Source organism: Mus caroli, unplaced genomic scaffold, assembly GCF_978045245.1.
Source record: "Mus caroli unplaced genomic scaffold, Mus_caroli_1 scaffold_11, whole genome shotgun sequence".
In the NCBI taxonomy this organism is placed as follows: Eukaryota; Metazoa; Chordata; class Mammalia; order Rodentia; family Muridae; genus Mus; species Mus caroli.
The window spans coordinates 98,239,122-98,265,998 of NW_028227266.1; the positions used below are offsets into that span (position 1 = coordinate 98,239,122).

The 26,877-nt window shown below is 46.4% G+C and overlaps 1 protein-coding gene across 1 annotated transcript in view; it reads left to right on the plus strand.

The window, feature by feature from the left end:
• Nme9 (NME/NM23 family member 9) overlaps window positions 1-26,877 on the plus strand; it is a 50,940-nt gene that overhangs the window by 19,513 nt on the left and 4,550 nt on the right. The window contains exons 2-10 of the mRNA XM_021171193.3: window positions 3,293-3,329; window positions 7,583-7,640; window positions 11,010-11,113; window positions 11,875-11,946; window positions 13,812-13,928; window positions 22,142-22,217; window positions 24,996-25,078; window positions 25,469-25,561; window positions 26,440-26,594. Coding sequence (XP_021026852.3) covers window positions 3,297-3,329; window positions 7,583-7,640; window positions 11,010-11,113; window positions 11,875-11,946; window positions 13,812-13,928; window positions 22,142-22,217; window positions 24,996-25,078; window positions 25,469-25,561; window positions 26,440-26,594 — 791 coding nt within the window. The 5' untranslated portion in view covers window positions 3,293-3,296. The remainder of the gene's footprint in view (window positions 1-3,292; window positions 3,330-7,582; window positions 7,641-11,009; window positions 11,114-11,874; window positions 11,947-13,811; window positions 13,929-22,141; window positions 22,218-24,995; window positions 25,079-25,468; window positions 25,562-26,439; window positions 26,595-26,877) is intronic.

Genomic DNA, 26,877 nt, shown 5'->3' on the forward strand with positions numbered 1-26,877 from the left:
AATTTTCAAGAATTGGAGCTTTTTATAACTTATAGAAAACAATAATAGTATTGACCTGTGGGGAGGCGAAGATTTGTTAGGACAGAACCCAGCTATGAATATGGCAAATGATTCTGGTAAATTGTAGTTCATCAAGCTATGGTGGTTCATACCTGGGATCCCAGCCCCGTGGAGAATCACAAATTAAGGCCCGCCTGGGCGACATAATGAAAGAAAAGAGTGGCACCCATCCATGTCTTCCAATCTGACTGGGGACAAGTAATCCAATAGCTGCATCAGGATGCAAGGGATGTGGTGGGGCAGCCACTGTGGTCCTTTCCTGAAGCTGCTGTCCAGCACCACCTCACGCTGTGGAAGAGGACATGACTCCATGGCAGTAGCACTGCTGGTAGTGTCCAGAGATGCGTGTTCTAGAGCATTCCTAGGTGTTAAGATTTGTATTCCTCATTAAAACTCAGAAACCGAGGCTGAAGAAGGCTGCCCCTTTTTCCAGGCTTAGAGAAGCGAAGGTAGCAGATAGGAGAGCTAGCCAAGTTGTTTGGGCTAAGAAGTTTTCAATCCTCCTTCTGAGTTCCTTATCCCTTAAGATGAAAAACTGGAAGAAAGTTGACACATGGCCAGACAAGATATAGTATTTGGTAATAATTCTCCTCCTCCTCCTTCCTCCTTCCTCCTCCTCCTCCTCTTCGTCCTCCTCCTCTTCTTTTGGATTTTTGAGATGGGGTTTCTCTGTGTAGCTCTGACTGTCCTGGAACTTGTTCCATAGACCAGGTTGTCCTTGAACTCACAGAGGTCCGCCTGCCTCTGCTTCCCAAGTGTTGGGATTAAGGGCATGGGCCTTCACAGTCTGCTTTTTTGCTTTTTTGTTTCGTTTTGTTTTGTTTTTAAACTTACTTTACATCCCAAACTCTGTCCCAACTCCTGGTCACTTCCTTCCACAGTCCCTCTCCCTCTCCCTCCCTCTCCCTTCCTCCTCTGAGAGAGTGGAGTCCTCCCCCCAATCTGTATCACACAATCACACACACACACACACACACACACACACACACGCATGCATGTTATGGAGTTGGGGGAAGGATTGAGGGTCCCGTAGGGGATAGGGACACCACACTAAGACCAACAGAGTTAACTAACTTGGACCCTTGAGGTCTCTCAGAGACTGATCCACCAATCAAAGAGCATACACCGGCTGGACCTACCCCACCCCCACCCTAGCAGCCCCGCCCCCTACATATGTAGCAGATGTGCAGCTCTGTCTTCATGTTGGTCCCGAACAACAGGAATGGGGGCTGTCTCTAAAGCTGTTGACTGTGTGTGGAATCTGTTCTCCTAACTGGGCTGTCTTGCCTGGCCACAGTGGGAGAAGAACCGCCTAGCTGGGTTCTTCCTTCTAGTTCCACACAGTCAGCTCTGGATGGCTTGATGAAGGTGCACTTGCTAATCTGGGTCTCAGCAGGGATTCTTGTGAGCAAACCACCACCTTGTGGCAAACAGCATAACTTGCAGGAGAAACTTAATCTTTCAGACCAAAGCGTTTCGTTAGCCACAAAGTATGACTTAAAAAAAAAAAAAAAAGCAAAAATAATACGCGCGTTTCTTGGCATAAATCTAATTAAAAGGTGTTTCCCAGAGATTTGGCTTTGGACAGAACAATCTCACTGACTGATATTATCATATATAAAAAAGATCAAGTTCCAGATGCTGGAGAGATAGTTTAGTGGTTAAGAGCACTGGTGGCTCTTCCAGAGAGAGAACCTAGGGATCAATTCAGCACCCCACGTGACAGCTCACAACCATAGGTAGCTCAAGTTCCGCAGGATCTGGCGATCTGGCGCCCTCTTCTGACCTTCGTAGGCATTAGACACAGACGTTGCAGGCAAAACACTCATACATATAAAAATAAATAAGCCCCCTCTCACCCCCCAAAAAAACATTTCTTTAAATAACGGCATAAAAAGCATGGTAACTCGAAGTGATGCATTTGGGGGGAGAGACATGATTCAAACAGTGCACTTAAATTCTTATTTTTAGATTTTATTTGTTTTTGGTTTTGGTTTTTGGTTTCTTTTTGGTTTTTTCGAGACAGGGTTTCTCTGTGTAGTCCCGTCTGTCCTGGAACTCACTCTGTAGACCAGGCTGGCCTCGAACTCAGAAATCCGCCTGCCTCTGCCTCCCAAGTGCTGGGATTATAGGCGTGCGCCACCACCGCCTGGCAGACTTACTTGTTTTGTATTATGTGTATGCTTTCCCTAGATATGTATGTATACCATGTATGGTGGGAACCAGGAAAATGAGGGAGTCAGAAGAGGCTTAGGATCGCCTGGAACTAGGCTTGTGAGCTACCTTGTGAGTGCTGGGAATCGAACCCTAATCCTCTGTGAGACCAATACGTGCTTATAACCTCGGAATCATCTCTTCAGCCACACATCCCCTTGTCGCTGTCTTTTAATGGCCTTTTAATCAAATCAGACTATTGATATGCTTGGATTAGTAATCACTATCTGTACCTCTTGGGAATGTGTAGTCTTGACTTTCAAAGTTAATTCTGAATTCACAATTACTTGCAGACTTAAAAGACCGCTCTCGTGTTCCTGGAAAGCCATCTTAGGCGAGGCACTAATTGAAGGATTTCACGGATGGAAAGCTGCACACCAACTTGTGCAGACAGGCAGGAAGGAGGCGGGAATCCAGGTGCACCAAGCACGGAAGGGTGGGATCTTTACCTTAGTGCCTCCAGACCGGCATTCCCTTCAGCCAATGAGAGCTGTCCACTGGCGGCAGAGGGCTGGGTGCTGGGTTGCCAAGACGACAAAGACGCTGCAGAGTGAGTTGGAGGCTCTTTGGCTTCGTGCAGGTCCGGTATTTGGTATCTATTGGGTGATATCGTTCACAGAAGAGGTTTCCTAGTAGTTCTCCGGGACTTGTAGGCACTACGGAACTTTCTATATCTGCTCAAATTCCTCAGTGGACACTCCTGTGACAACCTGCTGGTGGTGCCCACAGGCATTCCCCTGCTCCTAAGTGAAGGGGCTTCGGAGCGCGCGCACACACACACACACACACACACACACACACACACACACACACACCAGAGCCTGGTGACCCGCTGGATCCCGGGAGGAAGGAGGATGGGAGGGAGAGCAAGAGTGAGTCAGTCTATGTCTCCGTCATTTTGCATCAGTACACTGATTGAACCTCTCTGGCCTCGCTGCTTTGCCCAGAGGTTGTAGGGCAGCTACCTTGCTGACAGCTGACAGCTCATTCCCCAGGAAATTGTTTGGTTTCTTTGCAGAGCGATGGGAAACAGGAAGAAGGAAATTGCCCTGCAGGTAAGCCTCGAGGGATGTTAGCTACTGGCACTTGTTTGAGAGGCTGGTGTGGGAGTGGGGTGTGCAATCAAGACGACTTTCCACTTGCTAGCCATGTGAGACAGTGTTCGGGAGCCCACGTGCCCTATCCTTCTGTGATAATGTAGAAATAAATTACCTGGAGCACCCAGTAATGGCAACTTTTTATATAAATATCCCGACCAAGGCACAAGCTCTTAAAGGGCCTTTGCAACCTTACGACTCAATTAAGCATTAATATAAAACCATACATCCAAGAGAAGATGAAACAAGCTTATTTTCTGTTGGATAATCATTGCAGGAAATGCACAGGATGTATACAGATTCTTTGGATGTGGGCATTCATCTGTGTGCTCTGTGGTGCCCAGTTTCCCTTCCTGCACTGTTGCCTGCAAAGTTTGGTTTGACCGGTGTTGTGTGGTGAGTGTTTGCTGTGTAGAGTGCTTTACTTCAGGTGCACATAGGACAAGTCAGATCTTTCCTCCTCCTCCTCCCCCTCCCCCCACCTCACCGGCTTCGAGGTAGGGTCCCTCTATGTAGCTCACTTGTGAAGTGAGGCTGTGTGACTATCCAAAGGGTCATGCAGCTTTGACATACTAGGATTTCAGAATGGGGGATCTTCTGCCTTAGAGTCTGAGGATCGGGTTCCCCCATTACTGTTGTGGGAACCATTTCCTCAACCTCTGAGCTCTGAGCAGAAGCTGGGAGAGTAAGACATAAGCGGCAGAGTTACTGTGATGGCTCTGGACAGTTCCAAGCTGCCTGCACACATGCTCTCGATGTGGCTCACAATGGCCTGTGGGCTTCTCAGTTCATCCTTTAATGCCATATATGGAGAGGGGTTGCGGAAGGGGGGGGGAAATAATATTTATTAGTGGTGTTTTATGTTATTCCTCAGATCTCTGAGTATGACCCATACTCAAAGTAAGTGCTCCCATTTGCCGAGAGAGAGAGAGAGAGAGAGAGAGAGAGAGAGAGAGAGAGAGAGAGAGAGATTTCTCTACCCACAGTGAGGTTACTCTTTGAATGCCTTGCCCAAGAGCTCCAGCCCAGAAACCCTATCTTCTCCCTGTCTTCAGGGTTCTCTCATATGACATCAAGGCACTGAAAGATGCCAGGACGTCTTTTCATTCTCTCCTAATACAGGCCTTGGGGAAGCTCAAGTATTTTCCATGCTGTTATACCCTACAACCAGGAGTAAGACAGTTCATCTAGCCCCAGGTCTGGTGTGGCTCATTCCATGAAGGCATAGGAGGTCGAGAGGAGCCCATGACATTAGTTAAACTTCTGGGCAGTGACAGGGCTCTTCTGATGGTTCCTGTCATTTGCTTCAGGGGGGAAGCTATGGGGCCAGGATGATGATATCGGTCCAACTCTCACTTAAGACTTCAAAATAGCTTTTCTCTTTTGTGTCTACACACACACACAGAGAGAGAGAGAGAGAGAGAGAGAGATTCCTTGAAACTAAAGATCTATAATAGAGAATCTGTCTGTAAACCTTATGTAGTTTTCTTCCATAATTAGTGGGTAATACATCCTAACAGATCTTTACATATTTTTATCAAGATCAAGTTGTAGGGGGTTGGAGAATGACCTATTGGGGAAGAGCACTGGTTGCTCTTCCAGAGGACCTGGGTTCAATTCCTGCCACCCAAATAGTAGCTTACAGCCTTCTGTAACTCCAGTTTCAGGGGATCCAACACCCTCTTCTGGCCTTCTCAGGCACCAGGCATGCAAGTGGTGCACAGACATAAGTGGAAGCCAAACACTCATACACAGAAAACAAAAGTAAATAAATCTTAAAACAAAAACCTCTTAAAGCCGGGCGTGGTGGCGCACGCCTTTAATCCCAGCACTTGGGAGGCAGAGGCAGGCGGATTTCTGAGTTCGAGGCCAGCCTGGTCTACAAAGTGAGTGCCAGGACAGCCAGGGCTACATAGAGAAACCCTGTCTCGAAAAAACCAAAAAAAAAAAAAAAAAAAAAAAAAAAAAAAAAAAAAAAACAAACCTCTTAAGAAGAGCAAGTTGTAATTTTCATGATCTTTTCAATTGAATAATGTCAACCCAATGCTCTATATCTGTTATATTTCTCTTTGTTGTGACAAAATGCCAGACAGAAGCTACTCAAGAGAGATGTTTATTTGGGTTCACTGTTCCCGGGATAGATAATAGAGATGAACGGCAATTAATGGCTACATCTTTGGCAATGAAAGCTTGCAGCTTGGCTTGTTACAACTGGGCAGACAGGAAACTGAGACCAGTCTGGAAGTGGGTGTTGAACTATAGAACCCTCAATGCCTTTCCTGACTGGCTTATAAGTGCCAACCTTGTTCCGTGTTGTAAAGGTCTCAGAACCTACTACAGTGCCACCATTGGTTTGAGAGCATGGTTCAAATGCAGGGAGGGGCCTATGGAGCGCATCTCACTGTGAAACTGTAACACTCCCTATGGAAACAGTTAGTTAGAAGGAACAAGAAAGTCATTGTCTAGTGGAGGAACCTGGCTGACTTCCATGAGTGGTTAAGCCAGTGTGGTTTCTACCTGGCAGATGGAAACTGTGTATCACTGGGTTGGCTGGAATGAGGGCAGATCTCTACAGCTTCTCTAACATGACAAACCAACCCAGGGATACACCACATGAGCCAAAGCATCAGAAAACAGGCAGGCTGGACTGAGGGTCAGCCCACAGAGGAACTGCCAAACCGCCTTCAAAGAGTCAAGTGATACAAATAAAACAGCTGGCGAGTGCCAAGTAGTGGTGGCGCACGCCTTTAATCCTGGCACTTGGGAGGCAGAGGCAAGCAGATTTCTGTGAGTTCAAGGCCAGCCTGGTCTACAGATAGAGTGTTCCAGAAACTCTATAGCATGATTCTACTGTGTGTGTGTGTGTGTGTGTGTGTGTGTGTGTGTGTGTGTGCACCTGTTCCAGTGTATGTGTCTGCCAGAGGTTGAAGTTAGGATGTCTTTCTCAGTTGCTTCTCTTCCTTGTGAAGTAGGGCCTGTAGCTGGACCTGAATCTCCCCGTTTCATCCCATAGGCCCCTGCATTTGAACGCATGCTCTCAAGCCAATGGTGGCATTATAGTAGGTTCTGGGGCCTTTACAACACAGAACAACGTTGGCACGTATAAGCCAGTCAGGATAGGCATTGAGGGTTCTATAGCTCAGCACCCACTTCCAGACTTGTCTCGGTTTCCTGTCTGCCCAGATGTAACAAGCTAGAAGGACTGGCCAGTGAGCTCCAGGGGCTCCCGGGATCTTCCTGTCTCTATCTCCAGACACACACAGCCATTCTCCACTCTTTACATAGGGGCCAAGGATCCAAACTTAGGTCCTCATACTTGGACAGTAAGCCCTTTATTGAGCCATCTCCCCAGTCCCCCTCCCCACATTCATTGCTCCGGGGTGATGGGATGTCAGATTGATAGTTTACTTGCAGATAACTAAAAAGCACCCCCAGAATATTCTATATATGGTACTTGCTTTTAAACAAGATTTATTTATGGGTGCTCTGTGTGTATGGCTGCATGTCAGAGAAGACATCAGATCTCATCATAGATGGTTGTGAGCTGCCATGTGGTTTACTGGGAATTGAACTCTGGACCTCTGGAGGAGCAGCTAGTGCTCTTAACTGTCGAGCCATCTCTCCATCCCCTATATCATACTTTCAGGTACATGTTATTGTTTTGTAATTTTAAAAATGCTTTAAAAAAAGATGTGCTATATATATATACATATATATATTTGTGTGTGTATGTTTATATGTGTGTGTAACATATATACACATAATAAGGGAGTAGAGGAGAGGGATAATAATATTCACTTCCCTTGTATGCCATATCTAATATATATATATATACCAGGACTCTTTATAAATAAGAAAAATGTGCGTGAATGGAGAAAAACTCCATAATTTCTGACACTGACTGAACATAGCTACAAAGGGAGCTGCACTGTGCTGCTGTTTCTTTGAACACAAAGCAGCCTCCTCTATGATTCCTGCACAAATACATGTGTCACTTTTAATGTCTGAGGATGGCACACATTTTTTGTAGGTTAATTATTTTTCCTGTCATATGGGGGGGGGAGAAAGAAAGAAGATTGCCAACAGAAGTCATTTAGAACTACATTTGGGAATATTGCAGAGAGAGAGAGAGAGAGAGAGAGAGAGAGAGAGAGAGAGAGAGAGCCATCTCTGCCCCTACTGACAATGCTTTTGATCCTCTCTGGCTGCAGGTCAACATCAACACCCAGGAGCTTTGGGAAGAAATGCTCGGCTCTAAAGGACTGACTGGTGATTCTAAATGAAGCCACTTCCCCTAAGCCATTCTTTTCGAAACCGTTCAATGATGCATGTGGAGAAGGGGCTACTGTGGGTGGTATTGTTGTAAGCCTGGGTCTCAGACTCTAGTGCTGCATTAGCCAGGGATGGTGGCTTATGCCTGTAACCCCAGCGTTTGGGAGCTGGAAGCAGACTGATCAGAGTTCAAGGTCCACACGGCAAGTCTGAGGCTAGCTTGGGCTATGGTAACTCTGTTTCAAAATGTACAAACAGAAAAGGAACCAGCTGACTTCTTTATGTCTGTGTGCACAGTGGTCCACCTTCTCTGTGTTTTCACTCTCCTGTTCAGTTACCTGCAGAGTCCCACGGAAAATTCCAAAAGTATAAGTTCATCATTTTAAAATTGCACGGCACTCTGAGAAGTGCGGAAATTTCGTGCCCTCCCAACGTTGTGCATATCACTTGCTCATTATTCTCTTAGAAACCAGTTACCAAACTGGCTGTCTCAGTCCTTGAAATGCTTGTATCAGCTCCAGTCCCGTCCAGCTTCTATTGCCCACTGGTGTCTTGAAGCAGAGTCCCTGAGAATAACAGGTACCGTCCATTGTACTTCATATAGTTGGGCATCAGTAAACTCAGCTCATTGAATGAGTCAGTACTGTCAGGTACAAGGGTTCTCTTGGTTTAGAGCTGATTGCTGTACTCAGTTGCATGACCAGGCACAGAGAACCTTAATGATCTGATGCACAAAAGGAGAGTATTTCTGAAGGGAAAATGGGCTTTCCTGGAACTCCCAGGATGGAGAATTAGACATCACAGAGAACTAACTGGAACCAACCAGGGACTGCACAATCATTGTCCACAGCTATCTTCTTTGTATCAGTTACCACTGCTGGGTAACACTTTACCCAAGCAATAGTGGCTTAAACACGGGCTACCTTCCAGTACCTGCAGTTCTTGGATGAAGTGCAGTCCAGCTGGGTGCTTCTGGACCCGGAGGCTTTGCCAAGGCTGTTTCTGTGTCATGGATAGATTTTCGCTTCAGGGCAGACTTGCTTGCTTCCGATCTCTTTTTATATGGCTGTTGGTGGATCGAGCTCACTCAGTGGTTGCCAGCAGGGTTCACATCCTCACTGGCTGTTGGCCAAAGATGTGATTTCTTGCCATTGGTTTCTGTGTGAGGCTTCTCACATCACGGTAACTTGCTTGCTCCAGACTGGGCACTGAGAGACCACCGCTGTGAGTCAGCCTTTGTTAACTTCGAAGTCAGATCCATACTCTATTGTGCTTATTAGAAGTCCATCATGAGATCCAGCCCACTCACAAGGGCTGGGGCTGATATGATGGTGTGTACCCCAGGAGACTGGTGTCTTGGAATTGACCATGATCTCCTACCCACGGTTCCTTCCTCTCTTCCAGGCAACTCTGCATCCTGTTACCCTCCTCTATCTACATCTCTCCATGACTCCTCAGCATTCAAGAGCACTCCCTCTCTCAAAAACCCCTCTCCTTTCCAACCCCTTCCTTTACTGTTTCCTGAGATGTGTCCTGAGCTGAGACGGCTTTCCAGAGCACGTCCTAAGTTTCCCCCTCCGTTTCTACGTTCTACTCTATGGACAATCACAGTTCTCATTCCAAGGCTCACCTCCAAAGTAGCCTATCTATGTGAAGTCTTTCCTGACCTCCACTTTTCCCTCCATGGGAGCCCCCTAAGGCTCTGACAAGCTCCCCACCATATTTCCAGTTTGGCACACCCTCTTGTCTGTCACCCCAGACTCTAAAACAACAGTGTTAACTTTTCCATCTAGCATCTGCAGCAGACTCACCCAAGCCTGGGGCCAAATGGAATTCAAATATTTCTAGTCCTGTTGATCCAGTGTGTGTGTGTGTGTGTGTGTGTGTGTGTGTTGGCACACTCTCCAGTCAGAGAGATTATGAACCCTTTAGATGGTGCCAAGGGTTAACAGTTGTACCCATGCGTCTGCTTTGAGAAGGTAAATTCAGCTCCGGGGTGAAACAAACTATTACATTTTTACCAGTGGTGAAAGGACAAGCATCATGTATTACTTTTTGGAGACTCTGCTATGTGCCAACTGCCCTGATAGGTGCTTACGTGACCATGGCTAATATTTCCTGAGCACTGACTATTCCAAGCCTCCTTTCAGTAGTTCAAGAGTGGAAAGCTCTTCAAAGACATCTTACTGGACAGGTTAGAGGAATGAACACACCCACACACATCTCCTTTACAATGTAACTACCACAGGCTGCTTCCCTCTGCTCGCAAAGGCTAGACCTTGCCTGGTTCCCTCTGATAGCAAAGGCTAGACCCTGCCTGGTTCCCTCTGATGACAAAGGCTAGACCCTGCATGGCTCTGGTCCATATGAGTTGACTCAGTCTGTGCAGGTCCCTTACAGGCTTTACAGTTTGCTCCACTCACCAGGCAGGGAGTGGAAAACCCAGCTCCAACACCCACTAGAATGGCAGCATGAAAGAAACCCAAGTTCCCTTCTGACAGTCTCTCGGGTTCACCTCTTAGGAGAAAGATGTTGACCTTACAAGTAAATGAATGCTGCTTTACCCAAAGCACGAGGCTTTAAAATGTTATTTAGAAAAATACGTGTATGAGTGTTTTGACTGAATGTATGTCAGAGCACCATGTATATGCAGTAAGTGTGGAGACCAGAAGAGGGTGCCTGATCTCCTGGAACTGGAGTTAAAGCTGCCCTGTATGTTCTGGGATCAGAACCTGGGTCTCTCCGAGAGCAGCAAGTGTTCTTGACCACTGTGCCCTCTGAGCGGCATGAGAGCAAATGGCTTTTAATGCATCAGGAGAAAAGCCACAGTTGTTATTATCAGTGGATAAGAGTCACCTGGAGGCTACTGGTCATCTATACTGACCTACTTTGGGAGTAGTCTGTGTTCCCTTCAGATATTCACCGAGTGACACTCCATGCCAGGCCTGATCTCCGAAAGGTAAAGGGGTCACCTTAAAAGCAAGCTGCTGCTTCTTCCACCTGTACTCACTTCAGCTCTTCCTTCCCCACCCCACCCCCACTCTCCTTTTAGACAGTTTCTCATGTAAAACAAACTCGCTTATAGTTGAGGATGGATGGTCTTGAACACCCACCTGATCTTCCTGCCTCTGCCTCCCAAGTGTTGAGATTACAGCTGTGAGCCACCGTACCCACCTGCTTCATTATATTTCAGATCCAAATTTCCATGTTGGAATGAGGGATGGTTATGTTTCATGCTCAATCCTAATCCACTAGGCTTACACCTACCCAGCAAGCATGTCCATTGCAGGGGTTAGAGGGATGAGAGCAGACTCTCACCATGAATGTGGCTGTCTGATAAGCATTGTCATTCCTCACCTCCGGCAGTTGTGGATGTCTACCAGGGCTGGTGTGGACCCTGCAAACCCATGGTTAGCCTCTTCCAAAAGATGAGGATCGAGGTTGGCTTGGACCGTCTCCATTTTGCTTCGGTAAGATTCCCTCTCAGCAAAAAGTCACATAACAGCTTAAACAATTTAACCACCGAAGAAGCCAGGGCCAGGATGCACAAGCTGCCTTTCAGATGGAAAGGCACCAGCTGTCACTGTGTCCTGTAGTTCCTCTAAACATAAAAGCGCCAACCCCACCACCAAACTGTATGCAAACATGTCACTCAGTAGCATCTGCATATCTGTCTTAGTTGGTGAACACTGCTGGCTGAGATGTTACTTCCAGAACCCAGTGTTTCAAGATTTCCATCTTCTAGGTCATAAGGGGGGATCTTTGAGCAAATGTTTGCTTAAAGTACAGGAATGGGAATTCCATAGAGATGTGCAAGAGACCCCAACACTGATGGATGATGAGGTTCATACACACTAAAGACAACAGGAGCCCCAGGGCTTATGCTAGTCTTTTAGGAGGTCAGACTCCAAGGAACAGAGACAATAAAGGGGTTGTCTAAGGACCCTCAGGCATCACCACAGGAGGATGTCAGATGGTGGGGTTCCCTGGACCAGTCAGTAGCTGGGTGGGGAGCCAGAGCAGCTCATGCTCTGAAGTCAAGGGAGAAGCTAGAGTCAGCTTCTTCCTTGACTCTCCAAGGCAATGCCGCTGACACAGCTGTCACCAATGTGTTGACCAGACAGTGAGCTGGGCTTCATTTGGGAGGTGCATCATTGAGGAGGAGCGTGGCATTGCTGTGACCCTGCACTAGCTGCACCTAGGGTGCCCGCTGACAGCTTGTTCTCCTTAGGCAGAGGCAGACCGCCTTGATGTTCTGGAAAAGTACCGAGGGAAGTGCGAGCCAACCTTCCTGTTTTATATAGTAAGTATCTTTGCGGACACAGAACGGTTGACTGCGGATCACTGGTGTTCAGATAGATGAATCGGGTCTCAGGAGCCACCATGAGGCCTCAGACATAGTAAAGGGTGATGTCCCTGACACACCCTCTAGACTGATTCACTCCGTTCCTGACCATGACGTGCCCTAAGGCATGGTCAAGGCACAGATGTGCTCATTCCTTTTCCACAGGAGATGACAGACTCATTGCCATGGTAGCCACTGATGGCTGGACAGCCCTCCTAGGTGGCTGTGCATGGCAAAGGACACACATGTCGATGTGTTTATAAAAAGATAAAGAGGAGGGAGCTATGTTCTATGGAGGTGTGATGAGGTGTGGGGGGAGGGACCAGCCACACACTCTAGATTGTAGCTTTACTCTCAAAGCATGCTCTCCAGATTTCTCTTCTCTGCCAAGGGGAACTTTTAGGGGCAAATGAATACATTATATAGAGAGAAAACATGTGTTTGCCTTGATAACCACAGTGTGAAATGGAAGAAAGGCAAAGGAGCCCCCTGGGAACCAAAGGGTTCTGTGGTGACAGGTGACTTGGATGTCTTTGGATGTGCCATCCATAACCAGCTCCTGTTCCTTAGCGCCCACGGTTGCATTCCGGGGTTCCCAGGTTGAGGCTGCCTGCCAGATCCAGGAGGTAATTAGTGGCTGTGCTGATCTAGACTCAGCCCTGCCCACTCATGGTAGTCAGGGAAACCAGGGCCTGCTCGTCCAGGACTCTCAACAGCCAGGTCTCTTAGCCTGGGCACCACGAGTGTCACATATTAGAAGCTTATTGTAATTATTTGTTAGGTTTCTATCTTTCATATGTATGCACGTACAGCACTCATGTGCAGATCAGATGACAGCTAGTTCTCCCCTCCTACCACATGGAGCCTGGGGACTGAACTCAGATCATCAGTCCTGGTGAGAGGCATCCTCACCGGCCGAGCCATCCTGCTAGCCCCGAGCTAAAACGTCACTTGAGCTTTGTCTTTCAGGAGGGAGCCCCGGCTTCTGTGGTGGCTATATGGCTGTGGTTGGCAGGAGAAAGAACGTTGGGTGGGAAGGAGATAGCCGTGTCCGTCCAGCCATGCTGGCCCTTAGAGCTGTCACAGAACACAGACATTATTGAAGTCGTTGGATTGCTTAGGCCAATAGTGGTTAAAACAAGAATTGCAACCATCTGTGGCGATTCAGGCCACAATCTGCGACCCATGGCGGTTCACAGAGGGATGGTGAGAAATGGAGTCAGGGCCGTTGTACAGGGGCTTCTCTTCAGGTTTCATCTCTCAGTGATGAGAAAGCGAGAGCAGAAAACTCAGGGCCACACCAAGCATGACCACTGTGAAGAAGTCTTCCCTGAGTACCGCAGCCCGTAGTGTGGATTCCTTCTTCCACGTTTATGCTGATTAGCTTCAGACACAGGGTCCCCTATTATGGCTGTCTTTGTTTTGTGAGGCATTGTTATGTCTTTCTAAGGTTAGCGGTTATCACCCTTAGTGCTTGGCATAGTAAGAGCTCAACAAATATTTGTTAATAAGCCACATATAAGTCACATTTAGCCACACAATCTTCTTTGGGTTGCTCCTCCCTTAAGGAACTCCCGGCTGCCTTGAAGGAAGCTTTGACAAGAGGGATGTCAGGGAGAAGGTAGAGATCAGAGAGGAGTCAGTTAATAGCCATATTGAGGGCCTCACGGGGGGGGGGGTGGGGGGGATGGGCCCCGGAAACTGGCGCAGGGGTGAGGGTGGGGGATGTGGGCCTAGGGTTAATTCACCTTGGCCTTAGGCACAGCCTCCTGAAAGTGATGGCCAGCTGAGAGGAGGATTTCACGTGGCCTGTCACATTCCAGAGAGGAGAGCTGGTGGCTGTGGTGAAGGGAGCCAACCCCACCCTGCTTCAGAAGACCATCTTACAGCAGCTGGAGGTGGAAAAGAAGCTTCCGGCTGAAGGCCAGGAATGGAGCATGGTAAGTGGAGGTCATGTGTCCAGCTGGCGGGTTCACCAGAGCGCTCACACAGGGGCCCCCTCCCCATGCCAACCTGGGCCATTTTCTTCACCCAGGCCCTTGGGAGGATGCACAGTTAGAAGTCTCTCGGGAGTGATCCTCTTTCCTCTCCACAGTCCCTGGAACATCTTTCATCCATTTCCCTTTCAGTCACAACTAAACCCTTAGTAAGGACTTCAGGGACAGAAAGGAATTGACAGAACTGTGTAGTGACTTTGTCAGCCTTTTGGTCCCATAACAAAATACTTGAGGCCATTGGTTTTTGAGATGGAAAGGTTCATTTTAGCTCACATCTTAGGCTTCTGTCCATGGCCAGTTAAGTTTGCTGATTTTGAGCCCTTGTTGAGAAGGCTGTTGGTCCCAGTGGGGGCTGGAAAGAGTAACCCTCTCTAATCACCTTCAAGTTCACTCCCCTAGTGACCTTATGGCCCCCACCTCTTTAAGGTCCACCAGGGAACCTTTAAACTTGCCAGGCTGAGTTTAAGACATGGGCTTTCAGAGGGGTCAAAAAAAACCACAAGAAAACCCACAGGATCAAGCAACCTGGGCTCATAGGGGTTCACAAAGACTGAACCAACAATCAGGGAGCCTGCATGGGATTGTCTCTGTCTTCTCGTGGGACTCCTAACTGTGGGAGCAGGGGCTGTCTCTGACTCTCTTGTCTGCTTTAGAGATCCTTTCCTCCTATTGGATTGGCTGGTCTAGCCTCAATACCAGGAGAAAGGGGAGGTGCCTCGTCTTACTGTAACTTGCTATGCCATGTTTGGTTGCTATCCACGGGAGGCTTGTCCTTCTCTGAAGAGAAACAGAGAAGTGAATGAAACATGGGGCAGAGGGGAGAGGAGAAAGGGGCAACTGTGGTCGAGATGCAAAAAAAGAAAGAAAAGGGATGTATCTATAATAAATATATGATTTTTTAAAAGGCATGGGCTTTTGGGGGAAACCTAGAATACAGCAAATTATAGGAGGGCCTTCTCCCAGCCTCAGGGCAAAGTCTCTCCCAGTGATGCACACACTCAGATTCTTAGAAGCTTTTAGGCCATTTCCTTAATGTAGAAATTTAGCTCTTGGATTACCATGGCATCCAGGATCTACATAACTTGTGGCTTTGAGAAACTATGTTCACAGTAATACAGACTGCACCATCTTCACAGCTAACTGGCCCTCTTAAAAATCCATACCTCAAGACTTCCGGCACCCTCCCAGCCGGAGGACAGTGACCTGCCCTGCAGAGAGCGCCATCTTGGCTCCGGGACTCCGCCGAACTTAGTCTGTACAGGTTAGAGTGAGGACCACAGAGGCAGACAGCTTCTGGGACAGGCAGGAGCCACAGAGCCGCTGAGGCAGCACCCTTTTGGGGCCACAGACATCCGGCACCCTCCTAGCTGGAAGACAGTGGTCTGCCCTGCACAGGAGCCCTCTGCCTCAGGAGCAGGGAGCACATCTTGGATCCAGGACTCCACTGAACTTAGGAACTTAGTCTGCACAGCTGAGAGTGTGCACCACAGAAGCCTACAACTTCTGTGACCTGCCAAAGCAACACAGCATCTGGGAAAGGTCCTGTTTTCCGCCTTCTTCTTCGGCCAGGAGGAGGTCCAAACGCCAGATATCTGTACACCTTCCCTTTAAGAGGAAAGCTTGTCAGCAGGGAGTGCTCTAACCACTGAAACTCAGAGGAGAGAGCCTGTCTCCCAGGTCTGCTGACAGAGGATACTCAGATACACCAGAAGAACAACCTCTGAACAGAGACAACTATAACAACTCCAGAGATTACCAGATGGCGAGAGGTAAAGGCAAGAATCTTACTAACAGAAACCAAGACCACTCACCATCATCAGGACCCAGTACTCCCACTTCGCCCAGTCCAGGGCACCCCAACACACCTGAAAAACTAGACCTGGATTTAAAAGCATATCTCATGATGATGGTAGAGGACATCAAGAAGGACTTTAAAGAACTACAGGAGAACATGGCTAAAGAGTTACAAGTCCTTAAAGAAAAACAGGAAAACACAACCAAACTGGTAGAAGTCCTTAAAGAGAAACAGGAAAACACATCCAATCAGATGATGGAAATGAACAAAACCATACTAGACCTAAAAAGGGAAGTAGACACAATAAAGAAAACCCAAAATGAGGCAACACTGGAGATAGAAACCCTAGGAAAGAAATCTGGAACCATAGATGCAAGCATAAGCAACAGAATACAAGAGATGGAAGAGAGAATCTCAGGTGCAGAAGATTCCATACAGAACATCGGCACAACAATCAAGGAAAATGGAAAATGCAAAAAGATCCTAACTCAAAACATCCAGGAAATACAGGACACGATGAGAAGACCAAACCTACGGATAATAGGAGTGGATGAGAATGAAGATTTTCAACTCAAAGGACCAGCAAATATCTTCAACAAAATTATAGAAGAAAACTTCCCAAATCTAAAGAAAGAGATGCCCATGTACATACAAGAAGCCTACAGAACTCCAAATAGGCTGGACCAGAAAAGAAATACCTCCCGACACATAATAATCAGAACAACAAATGCACTAAATAAAGATAGAATACTAAAAGCAGTAAGAGAAAAAGGCCAAGTAACATATAAAGGCAAGCCTATCAGAATTACACCAGATTTTTCACCAGAGACTATGAAAGCCAGAAGATCCTGGACAGATGTTATACAGACACTAAAAGAACACAAATTCCAGCCCAGGCTACTATACCCAGCCAAACTCTCAATTAACATAGATGGAGAAACCAAAGTATTCCACGACAAAACCAAATTCACACATTATCTCTCCACGAATCCAGCCCTTCAAAGGATAATAACAGAAAAAAACCAATACAAGGACAGGAACCACGCCCTAGAAACAACAAGAAGGTAATCCCTCAACAAACCGAAAAGAAGACAGCCACAAGAACAGAATGCCAACTTTAACAACAAAAATAACAGGAAACAACAATTACTTTTCCTTAATATCTCTTAATATCAATGGACTCAACTCCCCGATAAAAAGACATAGACTAACAAACTGGCTACACAAACAAGACCCAACATTTTGCTGCTTACAAGAAACTCATCTCAGAGAAAAAGATAGACACTACCTCAGAATGAAAGGCTGGAAAACAATTTTCCAAGCAAATGGTCTGAAGAAACAAGCTGGAGTAGCCATTCTAATATCAGATAAGATTGACTTCCAACCCAAAGTCATCAAAAAAGACAGGGAGGGGCACTTCATACTCATCAAAGGTAAAATCCTCCAAGAGGAACTATCAATCCTGAATATCTATGCTCCAAATACAAAGGCAGCCACATTCATTAAAGAAACTTTAGTAAATCTCAAAGCACACATTGCACCTCATACAATAATAGTGGGAGACTTCAACACACCACTTTCACCAATGGACAGATCATGGAAACAGAAACTAAACAGGGACACAGTGAAACTAACAGAAGTTATGGATCATATGGATCTGGCAGATATCTACAGAACATTTCACCCTAAAACAAAAGGATACACCTTCTTCTCAGCACCTCATGGTACCTTCTCCAAAATTGACCACGTAATTGGGCACAAAACAGGACTCAACAGATACAAAACCATTGAAATTGTCCCATGCATCCTATCAGATCACCATGGACTAAGGCTGATCATCAATAACAAAATAAATAATAGAAAGCCAACATTCACGTGGAAACTGAACAACACTCTTCTCAATGATACCTTGGTCAAGGAAGGAATAAAGAAAGAAATCAAGGACTTTTTAGAGTTCAATGAAAATGAAGCCACAACATACCCAAACTTATGGGACGCAATGAAAGCATTTCTAAGAGGAAAACTCATAGCTCTGAGTGCCTCCAAAAAGAAACTAGAAAGAGCACACACTAGCAGCTTGACAACACACCTAAAAGCACTAGAACAAAAGGAAGCAAATTCACCCAAGAGGAGTAGACGGCAGGAAATAATCAAACTCAGGGGCGAAATCAATCAAGTGGAAACAAGAAGAACTATTCAAAGAATCAACCAATCAAGGAGCTGGTTCTTTGAGAAAATCAACAAGATAGATAAACCCTTAGCCAGACTAACTAGAGGGCACAGGGAAAGCATCCTAATTAACAAAATCAGAAATGAAAAAGGAGACATAACAACAGATCCTGAAGACATCCAAAACACCATCAGATCCTTCTACCAAAGGCTATACTCAACAAAACTGGAGAACCTGGATGAAATGGAGAAGTTCCTAGACAGATACCAGGTACCAAAGTTGAACCAAGATCAGGTTAATGATCTAAACAACCCTATATCCCCCAAAGAAATAGAAGCAGTCATTAATAGTCTCCCAACCAAAAAAAGCCCAGGACCAGATGGGTTTAGTGCAGAGTTCTATCAGACCTTCAAAGAAGATCTAATCCCAGTTCTTCACAAACTATTCCACAAAATAGAAACAGAAGGTACCCTACCCAACTCATTCTATGAAGCCACAATTACTCTGATACCTAAACCACAAAAAGACCCAACAAAGATAGAAAACTTCAGACCAATATCCCTTATGAATATTGATGCAAAAATCCTCAATAAAGTTCTTGCTAACCGAATCCAAGAACACATCAAAACAATCATCCATCCTGACCAAGTAGGTTTCATCCCAGGGATGCAAGGATGGTTCAATATACGGAAATCCATCAACGTAATCCAGTATATAAACAAACTCAAAGACAAAAACCACATGGTCATCTCGTTAGATGCAGAAAAAGCATTTGACAAGATCCAACACCCATTCATGATAAAAGTCTTGGAAAGATCAGGAATTCAAGGCCCATACCTAAACATGATAAAAGCAATCTACAGCAAACCAGTAGCCAACATCAAAGTAAATGGTGAGAAGCTTGAAGCAATCCCTCTAAAATCAGGGACTAGACAAGGCTGTCCACTTTCTCCATACCTATTCAACATAGTACTTGAAGTCCTAGCCAGAGCAATTCGACAACAAAAGGAGATCAAAGGGATACAAATTGGAAAAGATGAAGTCAAAATATCACTTTTTGCAGATGATATGATAGTATATATAAGTGACCCTAAAAATTCCACCAGAGAACTCCTAAACCTGATAAACAGCTTCGGTGAAGTAGCTGGATATAAAATTAACTCAAACAAATCAATGGCCTTTCTCTACACAAAGAATAAACAGGCTGAGAAAGAAATTAGGGAAACAACACCCTTCTCAATAGTCACAAATAATATAAAATATCTTGGCGTGACTCTAACTAAGGAAGTGAAAGATCTGTATAATAAGAACTTCAAGTCTCTGAAGAAAGAAATTCTAGAAGATCTCAGAAGATGGAAAGATCTTCCATGCTCATGGATTGGCAGGATCAACATTGTAAAAATGGCTATCTTGCCAAAAGCAATCTACAGATTCAATGCAATCCCCATCAAAATTCCAACTCAATTCTTCAACGAATTAGAAAGTGCAATCTGCAAATTCATCTGGAATAACAAAAAACCTAGGATAGCAAAAACTCTTCTCAAGGATAAAAGAACCTCTGGTGGAATCACCATGCCAGACCTAAAGCTTTACTACAGAGCAATTGTGATAAAAACTGCATGGTACTGGTATAGTGACAGACAAATAGACCAATGGAATAGAATTGAAGACCCAGAAATGAACCCACACACCTACGGTCACTTGATCTTCGACAAGGGAGCTAAAAACATCCAGTGGAAGAAAGACAGCATTTTCAACAAATGGTGCTGGCACAACTGGTTGTTATCATGTAGAAGAATGCAAATCGATCCATTCCTATCTCCTTGTACTAAGGTCAAGTCTAAGTGGATCAAGGAACTTCACATAAAACCAGAGACACTGAAACTTATAGAGGAGAAAGTGGGGAAAAGCCTTGAAGATATGGGCACAGGGGAAAAATTCTTGAATAGAACAGCAATGGCTTGTGCTGTAAGATCGAGAATTGACAAGTGGGACCTCATGAAACTGCAAAGCTTCTGCAAGGCAAAAGACACCATCAATAAGACAAAAAAACCACCAACAGATTGGGAAAGGATCTTTACCTATCCTAAATCAGATAAGGGTCTAATATCCAATATATATAAGGAACTCAAGAAGGTGGACTCCAGAAAATCAAATAACCCCATTAAAAAATGGGGCTCAGAATTGAACAAAGAATTCTCACCTGAAGAATACCAAATGGCAGAGAAGCACCTGAAAAAATGTTCAACATCCTTAATCATCAGGGAAATGCAAATCAAAACAACCCTGAGATTCCACCTCACACCAGTCAGAATGGCTAAGATCAAAAATTCAGGTGACAGCAGATGCTGGCGGGGATGTGGAGAAAGAGGAACACTCCTCCATTGTTGGTGGGATTGCAAGCTTGTACAACCACTCTGGAAATCAGTCTGGCGGTTCCTCAGAAAATTGGACATAGTACTACCGGAGGATCCAGCAATACCTCTTCTGGGCATATATCCAGAAGATGTCCCAACCGGTAAGAAGGACACATGCTCCACTATGTTCATAGCAGCCCTATTTATAATAGCCAGAAGCTGGAAAGAACCCAGATGTCCCTCAACAGAGGAATGGATACAGAAATTATGGTACATTTACACAATGGAGTACTACTCAGCTATTAAAAAGAATGAATTTATGAAATTCCTAGCCAAATGGATGGACCTGGAGGGCATCATCTTGAGTGAGGTAACACAATCACAAAGGAACTCACACAATATGTATTCACTGATAAGTGGATATTAGCCCAAAACTTAGGATATCCAAGATATAAGATACAATTTGCTAAACGCATGAAACTCAAGAAGAATGAAGACCAAAATGTGGACACTGTGCCCCTTCTTAGAATTGGGAACAAAACACCCAGGGAAGGAGTTACAGAGACAAAGTTCGGAGCTGTGATGAAAGGATGGACCATCTAGAGACTGCCGTATCCAGGGATCCATCCCATAATCAGCTTCTAAACGCTGACACCATTGCATACACTAGCAAGATTTTGCTGAAAGGACCCAAAGATAGCTGTCTCTTGTGAGACTATGCAGGGGCCTAGCAAACACAGGAGTGGATGCTCACAGTCAGCTATTGGATGGATCACAGGGCTCCCAATGGAGAAGCTAGAGAAAGTACCCAAGGAGCTAAAGGGATCTGCAACCCTATAGTTGGAACAACATGATGAACTAACCAGTACCCCGGAGCTCTTGTCTCTAGCTGCATATGTATCGAAAGATGGCCTAGTCGGCCATCACTGGAAAGAGAGGCCCATTGGACTTGCAAACTTTATATGCCCCAATATAGGGGAATGCCAGGGCCAAAAGAATGGGAATGGGAGGGTAGGGAAGTGGGGGGGCGGTATGGGGGACTTTTGGGATAGCATTGGAAATGTAATTGAGGAAAATATGTAATAAAAAAAACAGTGAAAAAAAAATATCAGAAAAAAAAATCCATACCTCAAAGGTACGTGGATGTATTTCCGGGCACTTCGTGCATCTGCCGAACATCCAGCACCCTGGCCTTGGCTGTTCACTGTCCACGCTTTCATACGAAGTTCCAAAGAGCACAGCCCCTTTTCTAGAACATATAGAATCCGGTCATACTTCCATGTTCTTAAGGATACTCTCCGTATTTCCCGAAGAAGGAAAGCCATAGGCTCACACTGCCAAGGAAGAGGGTCTGTCCCTTGATTTCTCTGTACTGGGTGGCTCATCGCTTCAATGATCTACCATCTTCATCTGAAGGCTGCTAGGCTACTGGCTTCCAGGCAGCTAGGATGAGGGTCTTAAAGCCCACACACACAGTGCCGCACCTACTCCAACAGGGCTACATCTTCTAATAGAGCCACACCCTGGGCCCAGCATATACAAACCATCACACCAACTGTCCATTCTTTATCATCCCTTAGTCTCTACCTGCCTCTGGTTAAGAGGCAGACTCTAAAGCTCAAGACCAGCAAGGATCTCCTCCTTCTCCCCACCCCCGCCAGTACTAAAAGAGCCCTTGTTGCCCAAACTCTGATCCCCTGTCCTCATCCTCAAGGCTCACTGCGCTCAGCATTTTGAACCTCTGTATTCTGATGCTGTTTTCTGAAGATGCCAAAAGTCTTCACAGTGACTTGTGTCAGCTGAGTCCTCTCTCTCCGTGACTGGTTTGTCCTAGGCTACCGATGAGGAACTTCTGGGTGCACTCAAGTGGCCTCCCCACAGAAAAGACGGTGGCGAAGATGGGGACATAGGTGAGTGCAGACCTGATGAACAAGGTGGATTCTGACGTGATGTTCATTTTTAGCAAGCAGGTCGCCAGGCTATTGTGCCATCTTGGTTCTGGGAAGCTAGCCATGAGCATTTTGTCTTCAATCACTGGGCTTCAAGCAAATGGTATCAGACCTCCCATTGTCCATTGGTGGCCAAACATGGGTACATTTGACAGTTGTCTGATGAGACTCAAATATGATTTTTGTGGCAGTCACTGGACATCAGGAAATGATCCTTCTAGAAATAATAATGGAGAAGAGGAGCAAGGAATTCCTGCCTGAGCTGGAGAGTTCAAGTTTCCCTTACTATCTCCTTCTAAAACACCAGACGCCCTCACTACCTCTATTCACAGCCCCACCCCCTCTCTCCCTCTTTCTCTAGCTGCTATCAGCCATAAGTCTCATAGGCCCTGTGCCATGTCCTTTCCTGAACCTTCCTATGAGAAGTCCGCAGTCAAGTCTCTTTGACCCAGAACACCACATGAAACCCTTTCTCTACCTCAGCCTCTTCTGCTTCTTAGCTAAGATTTGTGAACTTTGTCCATGTCTTGGGCCGCCCCTCACCTCCATTCCTGCTGACCTGCTGTGGCCTGGCCCTGAACCCATTGCTCCTCAATGGGTGCTCCTGAGAGGCCCTCCCTGCTGCCAAAGTCCACAGTCTCCTTTTTTGTTTGTTTGTTTTTTTTAAGATTTATTTATTTATTTATTTATTTATTTATTTATTTATTTATTTTATGTATGTGAGTGCACTGTTGCTCTCTCCAGACACACCAGAATAGGGCATAGAATCCCATTTTAGATGGTTGTGAGCCATCATGTGGTTTCTGGGAATTGAACTCAGGACCTCTGAAAGAGCAGTCAGTGCTCTTAACCACTGGGTCAGCTCTCCAGCATCAACCACAGTCTCTTGAATCAGAAACAGTTGCTATTCATTGTACCCATGTGCCTTTCTTCTCAATACCCCCTTAGCCCCGTGTGTGTGTGTGTGTGTGTGTGTGTGAGTGTGTATGCATGTATTGGGAGATGGAACCTAGGCCCTCATACTTGCTAGGCCAGTGTCTCAACTTCTGAGCTACAGCTCAAGCCCCCTCTGTCTGGCTTCTGAGATAACATCTTTCTCTTTCTCTGGTCTCTTTTCCTGGGTTTCCCCCTTTGAGCTGAGGCTGGGGGATGAGGCCCACAAGGGCCTCGTCTCTTCTTCCTCTACCCTTTAGGTGATCTCATGAGAACCACTTCAACACAGAGTCAGTCGTAGGAGTGCCTTAACATTAAGTGTCCCCAGCCTATCAGAAATGGTGGCCATAGAAAAATGAACAGGCTGTTGCTTAGGGTGACATACACTGTGCAAGTCAGCTTTCTGTCGCCATTCAAGACACTTGGGATAATCATCTTATAATGGCAAGATGTTTTCTTTGCTCTGAGTTCTGGGGGCTTCTGCTCAAGACCAGTTGGTTCAGATGCTTTAGGGCCCGTGATAAAGGCTCTAGGCAGGGACATACAATGGAGCAGGGATCTCACAGCCAGGAAGCAAAGGAGCAAGAGTGCCACAACCTGCCTGTCAGCCACCTCCCAACAGGGCCACAGGCTGGGGACCGAGGGTCCCTAGGCAACACTTGTCTAATGGATAGCATACACCTGTTTAGTGCAGGGTTTACAGATAGTCCCAGTAGAAACCTTCCTTAGCTACAGATGGTTTTGTTTCATTGTGGTGGGACAGATAGAAAGGTTGAGAAACAGAAAATAGGTGGTGGGAAATGTTGATTCTGTAGAAGATGCCGGTAAATTACCAAGGGCAAGTTCATGTCAATAGGAACCCAACAGAGATGGGCTCCTGGACCACACAAATTGTTGCCTACAGAATTCCTATAGCTCGGACCTAGGTGGCCCCGGGTCACCAAGGCTGACCCCAAGCGATGTCAAAACTAAAGCTAAAACTGAAACAAAACAACAACAACAACAACAAAAGGCTCATGCTGTTCTGGCTGACCTCCTCTCAGGAAACCTGAAGAGGGACAGAGGGGTTTGAAGCTGGAATCTAGTAGCCCAGAAGTACAAAGTTCAGATGCAGGGCTCGGGGCAACCTTTTCTGTCACACACAAGAAAGGCAAAAAATTGGAAGGGGCCTGGAGAGTGGCTCAGCGGTTAGGAACACTGGCTGCTCTTCCAGAGGACTCGGTTTCTTCTCGGGCACTCATGTGGCAGCTCACGTCTGTAACTTCAGTCACAGGGAACTCAATGCCTTCTTGGGCTTCCGTGGGTACTGTATGGCCATGGTACACAGGCATACAGGTAGGAAAAAATATCCATATCTATAAATTTGGCAGAAGCAAAGGAGTCAGGAGAACAAGAAGAAAGCCAGACAGGCAGCAGTTAAAGCCGAGAGCCACAAGAAGGGGACAGGAAAGCCTGAGGGTGGCTGGCCCTTGTGTCCTCTGCCCCTGTGCCCCTTGCTCACCCATCTCCAGGCAGCTCGTTCAGCCATTCCAAGTTTGCTTCTGAACAGTCTTTTGGAAATGTCCACCCCCGTGTGTCCCCAGACCAGAGTTCAGAGAGTCAGACTCTGCCCATCCAAGTCAGGCTGGCTGTGGTCTGGTGCCAGGTTGGTGCCATTCCCTACAGTCTGAGTCTATGGAGACCTGGAGCCCAAGCCTGTCCCTGGTACTTGCTGCAATGGAGCAATGTTTCAGCTGGTACTGAAACAACACTGTCCCTGCCAATGGCTTCCCAGCCATCTGACAGCACTCCCCTGGTTAATTTCAGGGTCATCAGGAAAGACCTGTACATTGGGCATCATTAAGCCAGATGCAGTGGCCCATGGGAAGGCTGAGGAAATCATCATGAAGGTGGGAGGCACATGACATACCTTGTGTAACTGTTCTCAGGTCCCCTGCGGTAGATGCACAGGGATGGGGGCAGCAGGCTCTGGGATGCATCGAGGGAAGAAGACTTCTGATGAGTTCTAACTCAGATTCTGTTCAAGGTTACAACACTGTTAGATCTGAGGGGGGGGGCTGCTGAGGGTGCTAAGGACCTGCATTGCTTTTCTCTTTCCATTAAGATCACTGCAAGTGTGGCCTTGAGTTACATCTAAGGAATGCACACTTATATGTATATGTATGTGTGCATGTATATATATATATATATATATATATATATATATATATGTATATGTATATGTATATGTGTGTGTGTGTGTGTGTATATATATAATGTATATTACATATATTCTGCAGATCCAGGAAGCAGGATTTGACATACTATTAAAGGAAGAGAGAACCCTGACAGAGGCAGAAATGCAAGCTTTCTATCAACACAGAGCCAGAGAGGTCAGCTCATCTGCTTCTATTGGTCCATCTCATCCTCTCTCCTCCTCCGACACTCTGGTGATAGGTTGATAGCCTCTCAGGGGAATAAACATGAAGAACAAGAACATGAACGGCAGGTGGGTGGGTAATGGATTTGCAGCTCAGAATACGATCGGAGCCTGTACCGCTCAAGTACCGTGGCTGCAAGGAAACTATTTTAACAGTCAGCAACAGAATAAAGCTGTTTATTAGAAGGATGCTCCGTAACTCCCAGAGCCAATGACAGAGAATGAAAAGGTTAACAAGGATGCTTGGTGAAAAGGGGGACCAAGGGAAGTCTAGGGCCCACAGACGCCAAAGCCTTAGGCAAACCGCTCAAGACGTCGCTGCCTGCCACTTAATCTTGCTTTTTCTGCTTGCGTCTGCTTATGATTTGCGGGCCTGGGGAGTATGGCTGACGGCTCTTAGGTCACAGCCCCATTTCCTAGGTCAGAGGTGTGATAGTCGCTAAGCATCACGGTTGTGAAATGAGGAACAAGGGAAATGAAGGAGGGGATCTTCCTCAGAGGAGCACTGATATTGAAGGAGAAGGAAGGACCGTCTACACTGTACCCTTGGAGACCCAACACCCATGTATTACATATCCAAACACTATTCTTTTAGCATGCCACTACCCAACCTAACTCATGTTCCACCACGGTTCACCTTCCTGGGGTCCTGGGGTGTGACTGGTCATCATCAACAGCAGGCAGAGGTGGCCAGGTCACAGCTGAGTGTGACCTGCTCACAAGGCTGCTTACTAACTCTCCCTTCCAGCACGTGGGTAGTCTGGTTGCGCTGGCCTGCTTCCGGTCTCAGTAGTTCCCGCCCCAGGTCACTGTTTCCTTCCCTGTGCCTAGGAGGCATTTGAGAGGCTAGTACATCACATGTGCAGCGGACCCAGCCACCTCCTGATCCTCACCAAGACCGAGGGCACCGAGGATGTAGTCACCGCTTGGCGAACCTTCCTGGGACCTTGTGACCCTAATGTGGCCAGGAGGGAACATCCGGAAAGGTGACAACAGCTGTAGTCCTTTCAGCCAGCTCAAGCTTCATTTGGTGTTTGGTTCAGAATCGTGGGTGATGCTGCCAGCTCTGGTAGCCAGGGGGCGCCTTTCTATATATCTGGGAAGTTTTTGACATCTTCTTACTCTGTCTGAGTTTCTGAGACTCCCCAACATGGGATCCTCCCCCCACCCCGACCCTCACGGATTTCTAAAGGCTGCTGCTGAGTTTGGCTCAGTCACAGATCTCAGGGTCCTTCCAAGTCAAAGGCAGCAGTACCGCCTGCCCTGTGG